Source organism: Syngnathoides biaculeatus, chromosome 3 (genome assembly GCF_019802595.1).
Source record: "Syngnathoides biaculeatus isolate LvHL_M chromosome 3, ASM1980259v1, whole genome shotgun sequence".
Classification (NCBI taxonomy): Eukaryota; Metazoa; Chordata; class Actinopteri; order Syngnathiformes; family Syngnathidae; genus Syngnathoides; species Syngnathoides biaculeatus.
Genome location: NC_084642.1, coordinates 20,393,579 through 20,413,452, shown reverse-complemented (window position 1 = coordinate 20,413,452; position 19,874 = coordinate 20,393,579). Strand labels below are relative to the sequence as shown.

The 19,874-nt window shown below is 41.8% G+C and overlaps 1 protein-coding gene across 1 annotated transcript in view; it reads left to right on the top strand.

The window, feature by feature from the left end:
• The window catches only part of ccbe1 (collagen and calcium binding EGF domains 1), a 44,799-nt gene that overhangs the window by 17,256 nt on the left and 7,669 nt on the right, over window positions 1-19,874 (top strand). Inside the window, exons 3-4 of the mRNA XM_061813978.1 lie at window positions 18,791-18,843; window positions 19,487-19,621. Of these exons, the coding sequence (XP_061669962.1) occupies window positions 18,791-18,843; window positions 19,487-19,621 (188 nt within the window). The remainder of the gene's footprint in view (window positions 1-18,790; window positions 18,844-19,486; window positions 19,622-19,874) is intronic.

Here is a 19,874-nt window from a genome sequence, read left to right as displayed (position 1 = left end):
TCTCAAGGGATTTGTTTTTGAGAAGAAGCAGGAAGTGACATTAACAGCAGCAGTGAACTCAGGCGGTCTTGTGTGTTTATAGTAGTTTTACCTGCTGGAAAATAGCTCGTTGTTCCTCCGTGTTAGCCAAAATGCCGGCTCTTTGTATTGCTGGATATTGTTCGAACACTCGGGAGGATGGCTTTACTCTTCATACCTTTAAAAAAGACCCGGTTTGGGAGGGTGCGGGACGAGAAAGGAGCTCTCCCCCCTGCCCGGCATGGGTCCTCCTGAGTACGCTACATACTGTCGGGGAGTCTGTTGTTAGTTAGAAGTGATCCGCATATCATCAAAATATGGCTTGAAATGATAGGGTAATCTTGCCCAGGTCATTTCACTCAATTGTAAGATGTTCTCTTCTTCGAAAAGGCCTTCCGTGTTTCATAGCAAGTTGCCACAACATGTTTTCAATGGCGAATGTCCCGGTGTAACGTCTGCTGATGACGTTACACGCAATATGGCTACCACTTGGATGTCGAGGGAGACTTCCACAAATTTGCGCATGAATGACACGCTCTCCACTCAGATTTATTTTCTCGTATTGACATTGAAGTGATTAATGTTATATGTACTTTCCATTACAATATCTGTTTATAGGCATTACAGTGGAGCTTTTTGATTCATACACTTTCAATCCATAGCTTGCCTTAGCTGATCCCAATTAACATTGGATGAGATGCGAGGTGCAATCTTGACTGGTAGCCAACTAATTACATGGACATGGAGACAAACAACCTTTATCACTTATATGAGTATTAAGACGTAAGGACAATTTAGAGCCTTTGAGAAACCCAACACGCATATTTTAGGAATGTGGAAAGAAGCAGGAATTTCTGGAGAAAAGTGACACAACATTCATCAAACATGTTGCCAAGAGTCATGGACTTTCCATTGAGTAATGTTAACAAAAACGAAAGGTCACAGCAATGTTTAACATTTGGCAGCCCATTTTTAAAAACAAAATTCTGCCTTTATTTTTATGTCGTAGTTCTTGCAACGCTCCACTGACATGGAATGTGGGATGCAGTTTACCTGCCTTTTTTTTTTTTTTTTAACTTCAGTTGTCTGGTCAGAAGCTACTTCCAAACAGCCTTTAAAATTTATTCTTCCAAATTATTTCAAGTCGCTGTTGTGTATTAACTGATCCATATGTCTTGACGCATTTGAGCATTTTTTTGGCACTAGTAGGTGAAGCCACTTTTATACTTTTTTATTTTGTCTTTTTATTCGGTCACTGTTCTGTATAAATTGCACTGACATGGAATGGAGAAATAAATTTCAGATGACATTTTTACATCCTTGGAAGTACGATAGTATCAGTGGCTACTTTTACACTTTATTTTTTATATTATTTTTTGGCTGCTTCTCTTTATAAACGGGACCAACATGGAACGGGACAAAGATGACCTAGCATCATTCTATCTTTGGAGGTAATATCAGAAGCATTTTTTACAATGCCTGTAAAAACGTTTTGTACTAATTTTTTTCCAGGTCACTGATTTGTATAAACTGCACCGTAGGGGAAACAAAGTTGACCCTGAGAGGCATCTGTGGCTCTAGTATCAGTAGCCCCTTTTATGTTTCCTGTGAATTTTTTTTTTTTACCTTATTCCATATCAATCATGCAATTTTCCACCTTTTGTAGATGAATCCCCTTTCAGACAGACTGCCAAAGAAAGCATATTTCCACCTTACTTTGACTCACTGCTCTATACAAATGGCACCAACACAGAACGGTGGGATTAACGGAGGTAGTGTCAAAAGTCAGTTTAACACTGCCTTTAAAAGTTGTTGTTTTATTCTTTTTGCTGTATCTGTACCATTGATCTAGAACTCTGACAGGAAATAGGGAAGGCAAGGTTGACCCAGTATTAAGTTGCCTTGAGTATCAAAGCCAAAAAAGACTCACAGTTGCAGAAATGTGCCCCCTTCGCTGGATTCTGTGTAAAATACAAAAACCAGGCGGCACGGTGGATCAATTGGTAAACCGTTGGCCTCAAAGTTCTGAGGTCCCGAGTTCAATTCCGGCCCCGCCTGTGTGAAGTTTGCATGTTCTCCCCGTGCCTGCGTGGGTTTTTTTCCGGGGACTCCGGTATCCTCCCACATTCCAAAAACATGCAATATTAATTGGCCACTTTAAATTGCCCCAAGGTGTGATTGTGAGTGCGGCTGTTTGTTTCCATGTGCCCTGCGATTGGCTGGCAACCAGTTCAGGATGTACCCTGCCTCCTGCCAATTGACAGCTGGGACAGGCTCCAGCATTCCCCTCGTGAGGATAAGCGGTGAAGAAAATGGATGGATGGATACAAAAACCAACTTCATTCTCCATCTTCCATTACGGCTCTGATGCTCTGGTTTTGAGATGATCCCTGTGAAGTCACGCTGGTTGAGATCACAATAGTTTCTGAACTCAGAACAGTTGAACTCATTTGTCAATTGACGAGTTGACAAATTGATTGATGAACTTTATGTCATCACTAAGGGAGACCACGGCAGATGTACTGATGGTGTGTGCGTGCCAAAGCGGGATTATCCCCCACGGAATACCTCCAACCCGCTTAACTCGTCTCTTTTGTTTTACGCCGTTGCACTTGGCTTTCACTCCGACTATCACTTAAAAAAAAGCGGCGAACCTTGCCCTTATAAACACACATCAGCATCCGTACAAGCCAAATGAGAGCAATTGTAATGAGGCTATGCAGGTCTTCTGGGGAGGGGGGGGGGGGAGACTCCACGGCGGATTAGATTTAAAAAAACAAAACACGGCTAATGAGTTACCCACCTCAGCAAACAGTGCTGGGGGCAAGACACGCTAACATGACAGTTGAAAAGTAAATGGAAAAGACAAAGAGACACGAAGACCAGAGACGAGTGTTACAGGCTGACTGAATCCATAATGACTAAGCCAGGAAAGTTAAACCACAACCCTTTGAGTTGGTGCATCGCCTCTGTTCTACCAAAACAACAACAAAAACACTATTTTAAGCCACCCACTATTCCCATCTTGCCAACAAATTTGGCATAACTTGTTTTAAGACCTTGCTACCCCTTCAACATCTTGATTCAGGTAGTACACAACTTTTTTAGGCCACTTAACCCTTACAACTACCCAAATGAGGGTGCGTACACCCCCAGCCCCACCACTTTTAGCCATGAACACATTTGAACATCCCAATTAAATTGACACAGCTAATTGTTAAAACACACACCTTTCCAACGCAGTCAGCATGCCAACTGATTTCCATCTATCCATCCATCCATCCAATTTCTTGCTGCTGCAAGCTCTCTCCCTAGCATACTCCCCAATACAGAAGTCACACCAGCTTTTATCCTAACTTTTTAATCCACGCACCACTTCCCATTTGGCCATTAGGTGAATGGCTGTTTAAGAGAGCAGACAGCGCGTGGAACAGAAAGATGATGATGAGTGATGGAGAAACAGCAGGTAACAAGTGGAAGTAAAAGGGAAGCAACAGAAAACTGGGAAGGTGAAGTCGTAAAAATGTCTGGCACTGAAAGCCAAACTCAAAGCCAGAGAGAGTGCATTAAAATCAAATATTGACAGCATAAGGAGAGCGTTCAAGAGAATTGTTGTGTCAGGCTGCCGTTCGTTTATCGAAATGGCCAACCCATCCAATTCTCCCCATGGGGTGAGTGTCTTTGTTTCATCTGGATGAAAACATCCCGCACGCTTCCAGAGTACTTTCATTCTTCTATTCCCAAAGTACACACGTCATCCATTGCATGTCTAGCCACTTGTCTCTTTTCGCTGCGTTTACTCCTCATTGTTTCTTAATGGGCCCTCCGTTCGTGCCTGTATTGGCTTATTTGCTGCAATAATCACACACAAAAAAAGAAGAACCGAAGCTTTTTTTGTGCATTAGTTAACGCTTCCTTACTCTGATTGGGTTAGAGCACTTGATCAAGATTGACTGTCATATTCTAGCTGTTACGTGTGTGCGCAGATGCACACCTATGACATAATGTGTGCCAAAGATGAGGACGTGCGTCATATTTCCTCGCAAATATCTGCTGTTTTTGAGTCTGACAAGAGACGCTAGATGCTAAGATTTTCACACACCAAAAAATTCCTCAAAAAGCTTTTATTACAAATATTTAAGGATAAACTCATGTAACCTTCAATATGCCGACATAGTTGGTGCACCCCACTTTTTAAGCACCGCACCACCATTACCATCTTGGCTGAGTTGGAACAGTGTAAAAAAAAAAAAAAGACTTTTTCAGCAGAAAGTTGAAGCAATGCAACACCTTAAACCTCCCAACTGAGTTGGCTCACCACTTTTCCCACCATAACCTCCAACAAGATGTTAATATTTATTGCCAATTTAATAAGCCACACAAAACCTTCAACAGCTAAACTGACTTTGTAATAAATTTTGCACTTTAAACATTTTAGACATGCACCAGCTTCCACATCCCCAGAGTTGCCGTAGCACCTCTTCAATACAACAATGGTTTGCAGTACTTTGACATGCCAACAGGGAGCGTGGGTAAAGCTGAGAGAACAGTACCCTGATCATTTTTTTCACACTTGCTCAATTTCACCTCAAATGCCTCTATCATTCTCCTAATCATTTTACAAAGCCTTTTAAGTGTTGCTTCCTGTCTTTAATAGAGGCCTAATTGTCTTGGTAGCGGCTGTGGACCAAAAGAGTCAGACCCCCCCCCCCCCCTCCCAACACCCCAACAAAAGACACAAACAAAAACTCTAGTCATCTTTTTCTGATTAGCAAGCACCTGAATGCCCCTATAGAAAACCACCATGACAGCTTTTTTTTCATACAATGTGGTCTTCATTAGCAGTGTTCAGGCTGTCAGTGTCAATGCCTCAACACAACAAATCAGCAGGCTAATATAACACACTGTAACTACACTCTTGCCATGCCATTGTTTGGCTGAGGCAAGAAAAATCCGGTGGTGTACATATAACCTCTTGTGTGAAACTGTCATCTATCAAAACTGCATGCACCGGGCGAAAGTTTGAGAATGGTATATACTTAATACTTGTGTGAAAAATAAAACATATTATCTTCCCATGTTGCTGTACTGGTAATATTGTAGGCCTCCTCCACAGTCTCCACTTTGAAGCAGTGGAGTTTCCACTTGAATAAAATTCCTGCCCCGTTGGGACTATACAGCTATTAATGACAACAATAAACGCTAGTGCTAATGCAGTGGTCTTCCAACTTTTGTGGGCACGGACCCCTTTTGGGAGATCAACTTTTTCTGTGCCCCCCAGCTACTTGAAGTTTTCAGCAACGGGGCTTAGGGGTGGGGTACTCGTACTGAAAATTGTAAAAGCAGTGGAGGATGAGAAAATAGATGGATGGATGGATGGATGGATCTCCAATTTGTTGCATCACTGCTTTGTTTTTTTTTTTTGGGGGGGGTAGTCTCCTGTTGTCTAAAATGTTTGCAATGTTCTAACACTTGAGGATACATTCCCAAAATGATAAACATAAATACACTTGATGAATTTAGCTTTCCTTGGTGCCTTCTCTCAGATAAAATTGTTCCGATATTGTTGGTTAAGATTTGAGGATAAAGTACAACAGTAGAAATTACCAATATGAATAAAAATGCGTGTGTGTGTGCGTGTGCAGGTGTGTCTGTGTGTGTGCAGGTGTGTGTGTGCGTGTGTATGTGATAGTAAGACACTCAGAAGGTCACCAGTGCCAAATTCTTGTGGTGACACTGATCCCTTTGTTGGGGGTCAGGGGCACATTCCCCATGCTCATCCTCTCTGAGGAAATCCCCCTTGCTGGTTCTCACCTCTTCTCTTGTCTATTGATTTTGTGAGGGCTTACTTTTCTTCTTCACGTGCTATCTGCTGAATGCGCCACATGGACATATTTTTAACACAAATTGACAAGCTGGTCCAGAGTTGCAGAATCCTCTCCTAACGTAACAAAGGATCCGTGTGCCTAAGTCAGGGGTGCTAAATGTGTCGATGTGTGGGTCAGACGGCGTGGAAGGACGGCCTACGCACGGCCTTGTGGATCACCGCCGGCCTTGTCGACAAGGCCAAGCCGGCCTTGTGGATCGCTTACAAAAAGTTTTTCTGTCTCCACCTGCAGTTCGTACCAGCTTCAGAACGTTTACAGCTGGGACATTGTGCCAATGCATCATCATTTCATTTATAATAATTTATCAATAGCAAGTCGCTCAAAACAGGACCTGTTCTTCGCAACCTCACAGCAGAAGTTCTGCTACAGCCGCTACTAATGAAAACACCAAGTTCTGGAGCAGGCGTTTGCACACAGCCAGGGAAGGTCTACTTGGAAGACACAGCACTTGAACTCAGCACTAACAAAAACTTGATTCAGTGAACAGAGTGATAAATCTGTACCCGTACTAGGTTGTTCAAAGGCTGGAACCGGAAGATCATAATGCTTGTCCGGAAATGAGTGAGTCAATCTTCCACAATCACCAAAATAACTTTCAATTCTTGGAAGAAGTGGTTTTGTCACGAGTCTAACTTTTTTCTCTCTGGTCATTCATTAAATCAGGCACCTTCTGTTCCGCTTATCCTCACTCAGGTTGTGGGCGTGCTGGAGCACGGGTTCACGGGCGATAGGCGGGGTACACCCTGAATTGGTCCGCAGCCAATCACAAGGCACATGGAAACAAAGAGCCATTTGCACTCACGTTCACACCTAAGGGCAATTTAGGGTCTTGAATTAATGTATGCTTTTGGGATGTGGGAGGAAACTGGAGTATCTGGAGAACACCAACCCAGGCATGAGGAGAATATGCTAATTCCACGCAGGTGATGCAGGCTTCAAACCTCGGTCTTTAGAACAGATCTGTGAACCAGATGTGCTAACCAGTTATCCACTGTACTGCCTCGCTCTGGTCAAGTAAATAAAATTTGGGGAAAATCAAAGCAGCAGAAATTCTTCAGGATGAATGAGACTCTGCGGAGGTAGTGCTTTAGTGTCAATTTTGTTCAGATGGGCTGATCGGAACATTTTTTTCCCACGCTGTATCAGGTGAGAATTTCCACTCACACTTCTGATGACATTTTGCTAACTTGGGGTGAACTCCAGTTGACGACAGAATAAATTCTAGCCAGAGGGAAATATTGCTATGTTGCTCTAACGTTGATTGGTTAGCCGTGGATAAACAACCGATATTCTAACAGAATTTCAATTAAATTCTGCTCTGTACTATACCTGAAATGAAATCAAAAACAGATTTTTGGGGATATGGTAGATTACCTTATTCAGGGGAATGGACTGCAAGTCTCTTTGTCTGCCACGTTATTCATCACCTTGGTTATGAAGTGCTGTGTCCCCCATATTGTTATTTTGCCTTTAGGGGCTCAGTGTTCTCTTCATAGTGTGGGCCGGACTCATATGCTCATCTTGCTGCACCGTCCTAGCTCCTGAGGAGTTTGGTGATAAGTACTTTTTATACATCAGATAGGACCTCAAAACACGGTAATTTCTTATAGACGAAAACGTCGAGGGAAAAGGTGCTCTAGAATTCTTGGTCCTTTGGATATTTGATGAAAGCACGCCACAGACGAGTTATGAAGACACCTGGGATCTGTTTAAAAAAGATGGGAACGTAACAGACAGGTGAAGCCATGGCCAAGAGGGAGGCCAGGCATAAGACGGGAAGTGAAGCAGGAACTTCAGGTCAAATGTATTTGGTCGTGGAAGCCCCTCCGGACCTCCTGCTCGGCTCGCTCTAGTCAAAGCTTCCTCTGTGAGGCTAAGCTCTGATGTCTCCCCGGAGGCCGGCGCCCTGGAAGCGTGTGATGGGCTGGCAGGGCAAATAAACAGCCAAGGAGAAGGCCTTGGAGAAGGTCTTGGCGTGGAACAACTTCACACAAGAGAAGTGCATAGGCCACATGTAATCATGAGGCAATACCAGAGAGGCTGTAACACACTCCATTGGAAAAGGAAAGCATGTTGGTTGGCTTTCATGTCTAAATAATCATAATTGGAAAAATACACAAATACCAATCAGATGTTCAATACATATTTAAAAAAAAAATCTGTACTGAAAGTCTGGAGTTAAACGTGTCATGAAATGCAACACAATTAAAAACCTGTATAAAAGAGAAAGAAGATAAAATAAAGACATTTTAATGACACCATTACGTATGGATTTAACAGAAACATCTTTCAACGAAATAAGGAGAAGTGATCGCTGGGTAGAGAGTCGATCCAGAAGAAACAAATCCTCCCTGGTGGATGTACAGATACGAATATTTAAAAAAAAAAAGATCCAGAGTGATTGAAAAAAAAAAAGTATATATAGCTTGACATGTGGTTTATAAAACATTTTAAAATTTAAAATAGTAAATCTGAATCCATCTTTATAAGGCTCAGAGAGGCCTATGTTGAGCTAACACATCTTTTGCAGCACACACACAAACACGCACCCACTTTTTTCCACATTCCAAATCAGTAGTATTCTTGTCGCATCTGGAGCGTACTGTACACAAAACTGATGACCACACACATACATTTTCAACACGATTGTAAGAATATCCAAATATTACACCAGCATTTCATCAGTTGGCTTTCACCAAGGCCAGAAATTGGGCAGTTGCATGCAATTTACCCACAAGTGGTGACATAAGCAAAACTCTGACATAAATAAGAAATCTGCACTCTGTAACGGCTGCTTGAGCTTTGCACTCACTGGTCACTTTATTAGAAACACCTGTCCCACTTGTCAGTATAAAAGCTGTGCCGAAATGGTCAACTTTGGGCATGGGTCCTTGAGACTCTTTGGTGCATCCTGTTATGACAGACCTGTACACTCAATTTGAAGTCAATGCATATAAGTAGTGTTTTGAGACTTTTTTTAAAAATAATTTTGGAGAATCCTTGAACTTGTTAACAAATTTTGAAACCACACATTTGATGGTGCAGCAAAAACAAAATGAAATAAATTTCCAATTTGGCATCACGTATCTGTCCAGGATACCTGCTTCCATTTGGGGCTCATTGGGACAAATTTTCAATCATAGTTTTGCCCAAATGTCTGTTTCACAAAATGGTTGAATTCCGAAAATGTTTCTTGTGTTACTATAGAGACATACACTATTTTTGTGTCACTTGGTGAAACTGGTCTCGGTGGCTACGTTTTTCAATCAATTTCTTGGGGACACGAGTATTTCAGGGGTCGTATTGAAGAGCACTAAAATGTAGTAATTATGGGCATGTTAAGGCTGCTCAAAAGCCAAAAAATTAAACAAAATTTAAAATTGCATGAAGAGAAAGAGTAACGACTCAATAAAATTGGAATATTAGGAGAAAAAAAGGAACATTTTTAAGGAGGTATGAGCTCAAAACCTCAAAACCTCTGAAAATTACATCTTTTATCATGATGTCACAACTCTATTCTCATAAAAGTGTGATATGATTTTGCTCAGATGAATAAAAAGATATTATGAGTGCAGTAAGTTAAGTTTTTTTTCTTGACATTACAACTTCATTTCACAAAATGAAATCTTCGCTCATATTATGATAGCATTTCAATGATATTAAATGATACATTTTTTTCTTTATTCAAACCTTAAAATTGCAAGAAAAAAGTACAAAAGTGACAACTCATAAATTAGGAAATAAGTTGCAATGAGCATGTAGCATTTCAACTTAATTCTTTGAAAATTGCAAGTTCTGTCATGAACTACATTTTCATAAAATTATTATGACTGTTCTGATATAAGAAAACAATTTCTCATAATAGGTTTCACTTTCACTTTTTAAATGTATTGTAATGATTCCCAGTTGAATGAAAAAGCAGTGAAAAAAAAACAAGAGAGAAAATAAAATTGATCGTTGATCCTTTTGGATATTCTAATTCAGTTTCGGAAAAAAATATTCATCCCCGTGGGACAATTATTTTGACAGAAGAGGTGTGTGATCAAAAGACTTGTGGACTGTTTTGAATTGTGAAGAGAAATTGTAAAATATGTCTCCTTAATAAAAAGCTTTTGGGGTAGTGATAGTTTGAGCCTGAAACTGGTGAATTTCCAATAGGAATCCTGTGAGAGGGAATATCGGATGTTGTCATTTCTCGTGAGGCTGGAATAAGCATATGCAAGTCATAAATAAGCCTCAAGCCCCAACCTTTAAGTCTCAAGCAAGTCCCAAATGATCGTGGCAAAAGTCTCTCTCACTCTGCTACTCGCTGTTGTATTCTCCGCAAAATGTGAGATAGGTCATCTTCAGAGTAAACAAAGCATTGCGTGGCTCAAACAAATCTGCTGTCTGTTCCCGGCAACACATCACGCTAGCTGGCCGAGGAGCGAAAATGAGGATTTAAAATCGTTCAAAAAACATGCTGTGCTAATCCCTCTCTGTGATGGATGCCTTAGGGGGGGGGGGGGTGAGTTGCCGTTTGTGAGTGATGACAACGAGTGTCTACACGCTAAACTGACCTTTTGGGGGCGTGTTGCATTGGGGGGGTCTTGAACATCTCATCACTAAGCTTTAACACCGCCATCACTCTGGGTTCGAGGTGCCAAAAGCAGCAGAGCACCGCTGCACGAAACACTTTCCATAGTTTGAACTGGATCACTTTATGCTGAAGATGAGGGCTAAAAGGCTCACAGTTGTGTGTTTCTTTGATTTACAGGCAGGGAATGTGTGACAAAGAAAATGTGTTATAGCATCCTGAAAAGAAGCCAAGAAGCTCCCATTTTACCAAAAGTTAACAACAGCTGCAAAACAGATTACATCATTTTCAGCTCTTTAGTGGGTTTTGGTACTGAACCCTACCAATGAGCAAAATGGTAGCAAAATGTTCATTATTGACCATCCTTCCATCCATTTCCTTTGCTGCTTATCCTCACTAGGGTCACGGGGTGTGGTGGAGCCTATCCCAGCTGTCAACAGGCAGGAGGCCGGGTAGACCCTGAACTGGTTGCCAGCCAATCGCAGGGCACATTGAGACAAACAGCCGCACTCACAATCACACCTAGGGGCAATTTAGAGTGTCCAATTAATGTTGCATGTTTTTGGGATGTGGGAGGAAACCGGAGTGCCCGGAGAAAACCCACACAGACACGGGGAGAAAATGCAAACTGCACACAGCCGGGTCCTCAGAACTGTGAGGCCAACGCTTGACCAGGTGAGCCACCGTGCCGCCATGATTGACCATTTTAATAATTTAAATGAAGAAAAGCAAATGCAAAGCAAATTCATTTCATACTCAAGATAACTCAATGTGGTTACGGGATTTAAAGGATTTAAAAATAAAGAACACCCCCTGAACACCCCAAAAGAAAGAAAAACAAGTACAAGAGCATACAGTGCAATAAAAATAATTTCAAGATGGCAATACGCTAAAAAGCATGAGAAAAAAATTAGAGTTTTTAAACAGAATTTAAAACCATTCCTACTTGGGGCTGACCTCACCTCTATTGGCAACTTATTTCATTTGTGTGCAGCATACTAGCAAATGCTGCTTCACAATGTTTGCTCTGCTGTTTGATTTGAGTCAGTCAATCTCAGAGCTCGACTGGGTTTGTATTTCGTAAGCATTTCTTTCATGTACTGTACTCAGGACCTAAACCATTTAGTCATTTGTAGACCAGTAGCAGAACTTTAAATTATATTCTAAAGCTGACTGGAAGCCAGTGTAAGGACTTTAGAATTGGAGTTATATGGTCTGACCTCTTTGTTCTGGTCAGAACCCGAGCTCTGGCATTCTGAATGAGATGCAGCTGTTAAATGCTCTTTTTGGAGAGGCCAGTCAGAAGACCATTACAATAGTCAAGTCTACTTGATGTAAAAACATGGATGAGCTGCTCCTGGTCATCTTGACACATGCAAGCCTTCAATCTGGATATGTTCTGATTGATATTCATTTCAATGCCCTGAAATTGTCCTGGAACCAGTTCAGGGTGTGCCCCGACTCCTGAACCTCAGGGGGGTTGGGAAAGGCTCCAGCATACCCTTGACCCTCGTGAGGATAAGTGATGGAGAAAATGGATGGATAGATTTCACTGGTGTGATATTGATTAAGTTCAAAGTAGAAATACTACAATAATTAAGAATACATTTTGACAATTTTGAAACATTTATTTTGATGCCAAGAAAACATGGCATGTTACATCACATTTTTAAGCAATAAAATATCTGAAAAAAAAAGTTCAAATAACTTATTTGTGCACTTTGAATACAAAAGTAGTGCGACAAAATACATGACAGGTGTGTTTAACCATGTGAATTTGTAAATAGGAGCGGGTTCATTGTGTGTGGTGAAAAATGTAGTTCTCCCTCATGCTATTGACTACAGAAAAAGATCATTTTTTTGTTCTGTTTGAGAAGATACAATAAGATTAGATGAGAAAAATTTACTAGTCCCACATTTGGGAAATTTCCATAATTTCAGCAGCAACTGTGGATAATCTAAATCACATGCAAGGGGGACAGGAAGGGCATCCGGTGTAAAAACTGTGCCAAACAAATATGAGTGTCTCCAAAACATCCAACTTTGGCTGTCCCTCTGATGAGCTCATTTCTAATCCTAGCCAACCTGACTCAAACAATTTTCTGTTTAAATTAGCAGTTTGTCCAGGGAGCAGCTCAGGACAGAGCTGGCCCTTTTCACCCGTTTGTCCATCTTATATTTAATATACCACCTGCTCAACAGAAAACTCCATAAATGATGACCAAGTCATCTTTCTTTGTCATTGTCTTCTTTTTCATGTAATTTTAGGTCAAATTCTGAATTAGTAGACCAGTTCAAGCTAAAAAAAAATCCCCTGTCATCTGTTCAGTTCAATCTAAGATTGTCTTTCAGCATCCTATTCAGACGTTCGGCTTTTTTACTTTCATACTTAATTGGGGGTCCTTGGAGAAATATAGTGCACTATGTCATAGTGTTGATTGTATCTGTAGGGTAAGAATTGGACTCCACAGTGAGCAGTCGAGAATGGATGGATGGAAGGCTGGTCCTAATAAGCCTTTTGTTTGTGAAAAAAAAAAACTTCATTCTTGCTGGGATCTTATATTTATGTGATGATACATCAGAATCATATCCAAGTCTTTCATTGGTTGGGAGGGATAATTGCTTTAGGTAGGTTTGTTTCATTAACGTGTGGGTCCACATATGTATGTATTTGCCTTTTGAAAAAAATACTAAATAATGAATTGTACATTTATTTTTCCAGCACTGATGCGACGGTTGGCGGCCCCAGTTTGGAAACCACTGGTGTAGATTTTAGCTTGGGAGATACAACTTGATGATCTGTTTGCACTCAGAAATGTTTGTAGGAACATCAGTCCAGAAGACAAACGAGAAGTCCTTAAGACCAGATGGTAGTCCATGCTCAAGGCGGTCGGTTGACAATGTAAAGATTTACTGTTGACAGTTCTGAGTTGACCGTAACCAGAAGCAGGCATTAGCACTCCATTAGGCAATCTTGTCAAATAAGCACCAAAGAGAAAATGACCGTTGGACTGGGGTGGAAGTGGAGGCTAAATACTCCTGTGGTATTAGGATTGTAAATCCTGAATTGGATAAGGGTCTGCAGGATGTTCCAGGAATCATGCCAAAGCAGGATTCCGAAGAAACGCAAAGGTACTCCGCAGAACCCTCAAACATGAAGTCACACTTCGTACACACTTACATGCACGCACACGCAAACACGCACAAATATGAACACACACACAGACTCGTCAGTGTGTTCTGGTGGCCTGTTTCCTGTCTACTTGACATACTTGCACGCAGCAAAACAAAAACACACGGGTCAAAGCCTCCTGCTGCCCTCATCTTCTCGTCCAGACACTCCGGTTTCCTCCGTGCCCTCCACCGGGAGCACCCATGGGACACGTGCAGATGTTGATGCAGAATTGCTGGCTGACAGGCTGCCGGTCCGCTACGTAAATATCGTTGCCACGTTACAACATCGTCCATGCTTCCACTACTATATTGCAGAAAGGAAGACAAAGGTGATTGCATACCAGTACCCTCTTGTCCATTTTCTTCAAACTGTGTACTTTTTGGCTTTGACATGATGGGGTTATCACTTCAGAACCAGAGGTGGATTCTGATACATCACAGCTCAAGTTCCTTAAATGTAACGTTGCGACCTCCTCTGTCCTCAAAACATTAAACGTGACACTGAAGTTATCACGGCACCTTATTAAGGAGCATCTTAAGTGACCTAGATCCGCATGGAGGACCAAAAATTGAGGATCGAGGCGTCGCTGAAGGTTATCTTAATTTGAGGGATATCTGGTTTACGCTCCACAGAAGTAGCGGAGAGTTCCCCTCGATGTCTCTGTAACCCGTATTTGAACATAAGTCGTAGCATGTTGTAGTTTATCACAGACCCAAGATAGCACAATAATAGTTATAATTATGGTAAATATTTGTATGAATTGGGTGTAGAAACTCTATGAAGGGCTGGTATTATGTACAAACGTGTGTATGTGACATTGCAATCCAGCAAAATTTAGAAAGGCTTGCTCACAGACACATTTTAAGAACTAGGCAGCACACTAAAGATTTGCTTGGATTTGGAATTTAACTCTTGATGGGTCACGGCCCTCAAGAAACCTAACTATTTTTATACAAAATGTCACTTTTACATACTGCACCCCTATTAAAGGGTTCTGGAGCAACATTTTCTCCCCAAAAGTAGTTCTTTCCTCGGAATAATCTCTTTTTTAGGATGTCAAACAGTTTCTGACTCGGCCTCACAGCACGCACGTCTTGTAGAAGTGAGGTCATCTGTAATAAAGAGCACTTTCGGTCTGCCTTAACGTCACTTGTAACATCAGAATCACACCGACTGGACTCCTCATGTCACGTAACCTTGCGTTTACTTTAATCCAAGCGGCGTAAAACGTATGAGTTTCTCCCTGAGGACCTGGGTCCCATCTGCAAGTCATTACCACCAATGACTGATTTGTCGACGGACTCAATGAAGTAGTGACAATTTTCATCTTAACTTTCACCCACCTGTCTCCACCTTGGTTTGGGATTAAAGCGGCCGAATCATCTGGATCTCATCAGTTCAAGCCTGTCTCAGTGGTTTATGGGTGATTATTCACTCCGGGGGGAGGGACGGGTGGGGGCTGTGTTGATGATTTAGAGTGACGCTGCATGGAGGCTGCAGATGAATAAAAAGCGACTTGTGGAACAACGCAGACCGCTAAGTCGCACACTTTTGTAAGGCGTTTCCTCCCCTCTTGTGTGGTATTTGTTGTGCGGTCATGCCCCTTCAGTCATTTCCTCTTATGATGTGCGTAACACATGTTGGGCCACACGTGACAAATACCGTAAATCACTTTAAGGGGATAATGGCTTCCATGAATGAATTAAAATGGCGCTGAAGGACAGTATTTTTAAAAGCAATACATGTATACTTTACATTTTTTTTCAAGTGATTACATTGTTTGTGGTGCGCAAAGAGCATTAGCGCCATACAGCAAAAGGTGGAAACAAGCTCCATTGACTGTACAAAAAAAAATCCAGAAAGTAAAGTCATGTTTTTGTGGGGTTTTTCTTATACATACAATATGTTAGATGGTGAGTTCTGATAACATCCAAATACTGATAGCAATTGAGTACTGATTTTTTTAGATATAGCATTAATCTCTTTTTTACCACCTCAAGTTGTCTGTATTTTTCAGGTGGGGCTAAAATTGTGGCCCGGTAATGTAACAAGCGCACCTCTCGCACTGCATAAGCACCAAGTGCCCTCATTTCATTCAATGGCCAATCGGTGCAATTTCAGATTGATAATTATTTGCCCCATTTCTACCATTGCAGTGTGCAGTTAGCCATCAACCTATTTCTCGCATAACAGCGAAACAAAAAAATTGAAAAAAAATTGAAAAAGCATATTACCTGGAGTATTATGTGTTGTGTGATAATTGGACTTCGGTATCAGTGGTGTGTGCACCTGCAGCATAAGTAGTGAGGCAGCAGCAAAGCGGAGAGCTCCGCCAGTCCATGGCAATTCGCCGCCAGACTGACGAGCAGCCAGTGGTTCGCTGACTGCCACTAAGGCAGGGAATCTCACAATTACTGGCCACGAAATCCTGGGGGGAGGATGAGGAAAAAAAATATCATCCAGGAGGACTGCGTCGAATCGCACTGCAGTGGACGCATTCAAACCATAAGAGCTCACCACTGGCCCGTTGAATTTCACCAAAGCTCAAGAATATTGTCCCAACGGCTTTACGCTGGGGCTCAGAGACTGCCTGGCAGCCATTGAGCACCTCTCTGAGGCCCGAAGTCATGTATTTGATTGACAGATGAAAGTTCCGTGAGGCAGTATCATTGTCGTCTTTAGAAGTGAGTGGGTGTATTCATTTGACTTGGCTCGTAACTGAACCCAGTGCTCTGTCTTCAAAGTCCGATGTGATACAAATGGGCAAATAGAAATTTCACTTGCATGACATCACGCATTTAGTATCACTAACCCGACTCTTCGGCATGAATCATGACACACTTCATTTAGCAGGTCAGTGATACACTAAAAATGTTCTCCTGCAATGTATAAAGCACTGACAATGATTAAATCAAACTCAGAGAATATACTTCTCCCTCACTTACCTTTGAACATACAGCCTTGTGTTTGTTGTTGTCCACACACAAGTTGTACGTGTGCTCTTCTGCGAGCCTTAATCCATCATAGGAAATTGGAATCTGAAATCTGGAAAATGAATCAACCGGGCCCCCATTGTAACCTACCTGGATATCATTCATCAGAATTGCACATTCCCCAAATGCATCTGAGGACCATTTTCTTCGTAACATTCACTTTTCCAAGAGCACGTCACTGACAACCAGCATTGCTTGTGGGACATTACGACAAGAGGGGCGTGTCAAGCCAGGGATTAAGACAATGCGGCTATCTGATTATTGTACGAGTGATTAACAGGTCGGAGAGGTCCATTGCCCCGAGGTGTGATTGTGAGTGCAGCTGTTTGTCTCGATGTGCCCTGCAATTGACCCCTCCGTACAGGGCACTTAACCACGCCTCCTGAAGTGACGTCACGCCACGTGCGCTGACGTCAGACAAACAATTAGGAAAAATATCGGCGCAGCAAGAAAGGAATAGAGCAAAACTGTCCAATTTACCGGCTGATTTCTCACTCGCATTCTTAGCTAACAGTGAAATATCGTTGAAAAGCAGACAGCAGGGTTCAAGTATTTCAGCGAGGGGTATTTCAATGGTATTTACATGCATATCGACGGAGAAACCATTGATATTAGCGCGAGATCTTTCCAGAGTCAGAGGAAGACAGAGAAGCCACATAATATAATATATTATAACCCAAAGACGAATTCGTCATTGAGAGTTTCCTATTTCAGTGTTACCTATCACACTTGTGTGCAGAATCTGTATATGTATCTGTATAGCCGTTTGTGAACCGCCGTATGAAGGAAAAGAAGGCGAGGCTTGATTTAAGAGTTGTTTCTCTCATTTTCTTTGTGTAACGTCACGCGCTCCCCTCAATAATTATTCTTGAATTAGTGCCGAACCTACGTAAGTCCCGACCGAGTACGACAATCACTACTTTAGTGTCCTCAAACATCCTTCCTTCAGTCTTGGTGTCTCGGTGCACGTCGAAGGCTTTTAGGACTGCTAGTCCGGTTTAGCTTAGCTAATTAGCCGCGAACAATGGGACACGTTTGTGCAGTCAGATCATCGCAAAATATCGCTCAACACAGATCAAGTGTGACAATCATTCACACGTCGTTATATTATGCAAGCGAAGAACTGCTAATTTATTTATATGAGACATGTATTGAAAATCAAATATAGGGCATACCTTCGTGCTAACAAAGTCCGGTTTAGCTTAGCTTGGGAGCCGCCCAACAGAGACACGTTTGTGCAGTCAGGTACTCGCAAAGTATCGCTCAACACAGATCAAGTGTGTCAATCATTCACACTTAGCTATGTTATGCAAGCGAAGAACTGCTAATTCATTTATATGAGACATGTATTGAAAATCAAATTTAGGGTTTACCTTCATGCAAACATATCTGTTCCGGTTGATGGATTCAGTTGATCATGCGGTCTTCCTCAAAGTTTTATCCATCAAAGACATTTTTCGTACTCGGTCTTCCGTTCTGGTTGATTTTTGATGGATTCAGTTGACGATGCGGTCTTACACAAAGTTTGATCCATCAAAGACATTTTTCATACTGGGTCTTCGGTTTTGGAAAGGGTACGAATTGAACTCCACCAACTAGCCTTTCAGGATACCTGTCGTCACTATTATAAAGTCCGTGACTACACCTCTTAGCAATATCTATTGTTAAAGAACCCAAATACGCGACAAAACGCCAACAGAAGCTATACTGGACCATCCAGCCAGTGTTGTCTGATATTTGAGTCTGAGATTATGCAGATCTCTGGCCTCTGATTGGTCAGTGATGCGGATTGCACAACATCCACGGAGGGGTCAATTGGCTGGCAACCACTTCAGGGTGTACCCTGCCTCCTGCTTGTTGACAGCTGGGTTGGACAATTTGATGACTTTGCTCTTGTATGTTTTATAAAGTTATACAGTATATGTGTGTGTGTGTGTGTGTGTGTGTGTGTGTGTGTGTGTGTGTGTGTGTGTGTGTGTGTGTGTGTGTGTGTGTGAGTGTGTATGTTGAAAGTCAGGTCAGAATCTATCAGTACACCAAGGTTTTGGACATGGTCTTTGTTAAAATAATATATTTTTTTTAAATCCTCTTTTATAACGGCAATGATTCATCTTAGTTGTTCTCATTTTTCTTTCCCCAGGAGGAAATGCTGTGAAGGCTTCAGGTTCGTTATGGGCCAATGCATACCTGAAAGTAGGTAAAACACACTTCCTTTTCAAGTTTTCTTTTTTTGTTCTCACACACACATGCAGACACACACATACATACGCGTTCACAGAATTCCCATTTTCCAATCCAGTGCTGCCACTGCGCCGGCGCCTTTATAGCTGGGAAACATCCTGCCTTAAAACAAGGTCTGCAGACCACATTGACGTGCATGGCCCGCCAAAGAATTCCGCATCATTGCCTTTTTGTCGCATTGGATCGATGACGTCAGCCGAGTTAACTCACTGCTGGCGTCGACAACAAAGCGGCCAAGGCTGATGAACATTTGTGCTTCCTTTTTGATCGTCATGTGCAATATATCGTCAATCATTATGTATTTGGTTGCATTAATAAAGAGATTATTGACACAGAATACACTGAACGACAGATAAAAGAGTAAAATAAGACCAGAAGTGGGTCTTGTTCACCTGGTTTCCATTTTGAGAGAAACATGGAGAATTTACAGTAAATTTCGCAAAGAAAATAGTTCAAAGTTAAATAAAGACCAACAATGAACGGCCCCCCATCAAGGAGTGTTGTATGTAGACATCAGAACTGTGACGTGGATTGTGTTGTCCCATCCCCCCAAATTTTCACGGTCTTCCTCCATATATTTTTTTCTTCTGCACAGGTGTGGACGTGTGCGCCGCGTCGCCGTGCGAACAGCAGTGCACAGACAACTTTGGACGGGTGGTGTGCACTTGCTACCCAGGTTATCGCTTCGACCGAGAGAGACACCAAAGACACTTGTCTCCTTATTGTCTGGGTCAGTATCACGAAAAGCCCGCGTTCCCATGGAGACTTCAAAGGCTGAATCACAGAACTGAACCCAGCAAAGACATGTTCCGGCCCAGTTACAGCTATTTTGCAGGATCTGGGCATGCGAAACTGACTTTTTTGTTTCATTCATTTACTCGTTTCCATCATTATTTACTGTATGTTTTCACTTAGCCAATGTATTTTAAAGTTATTTTTTGCTTTTATTTTAATAAAGTTCTATTCTAATAATTTCATTTTTT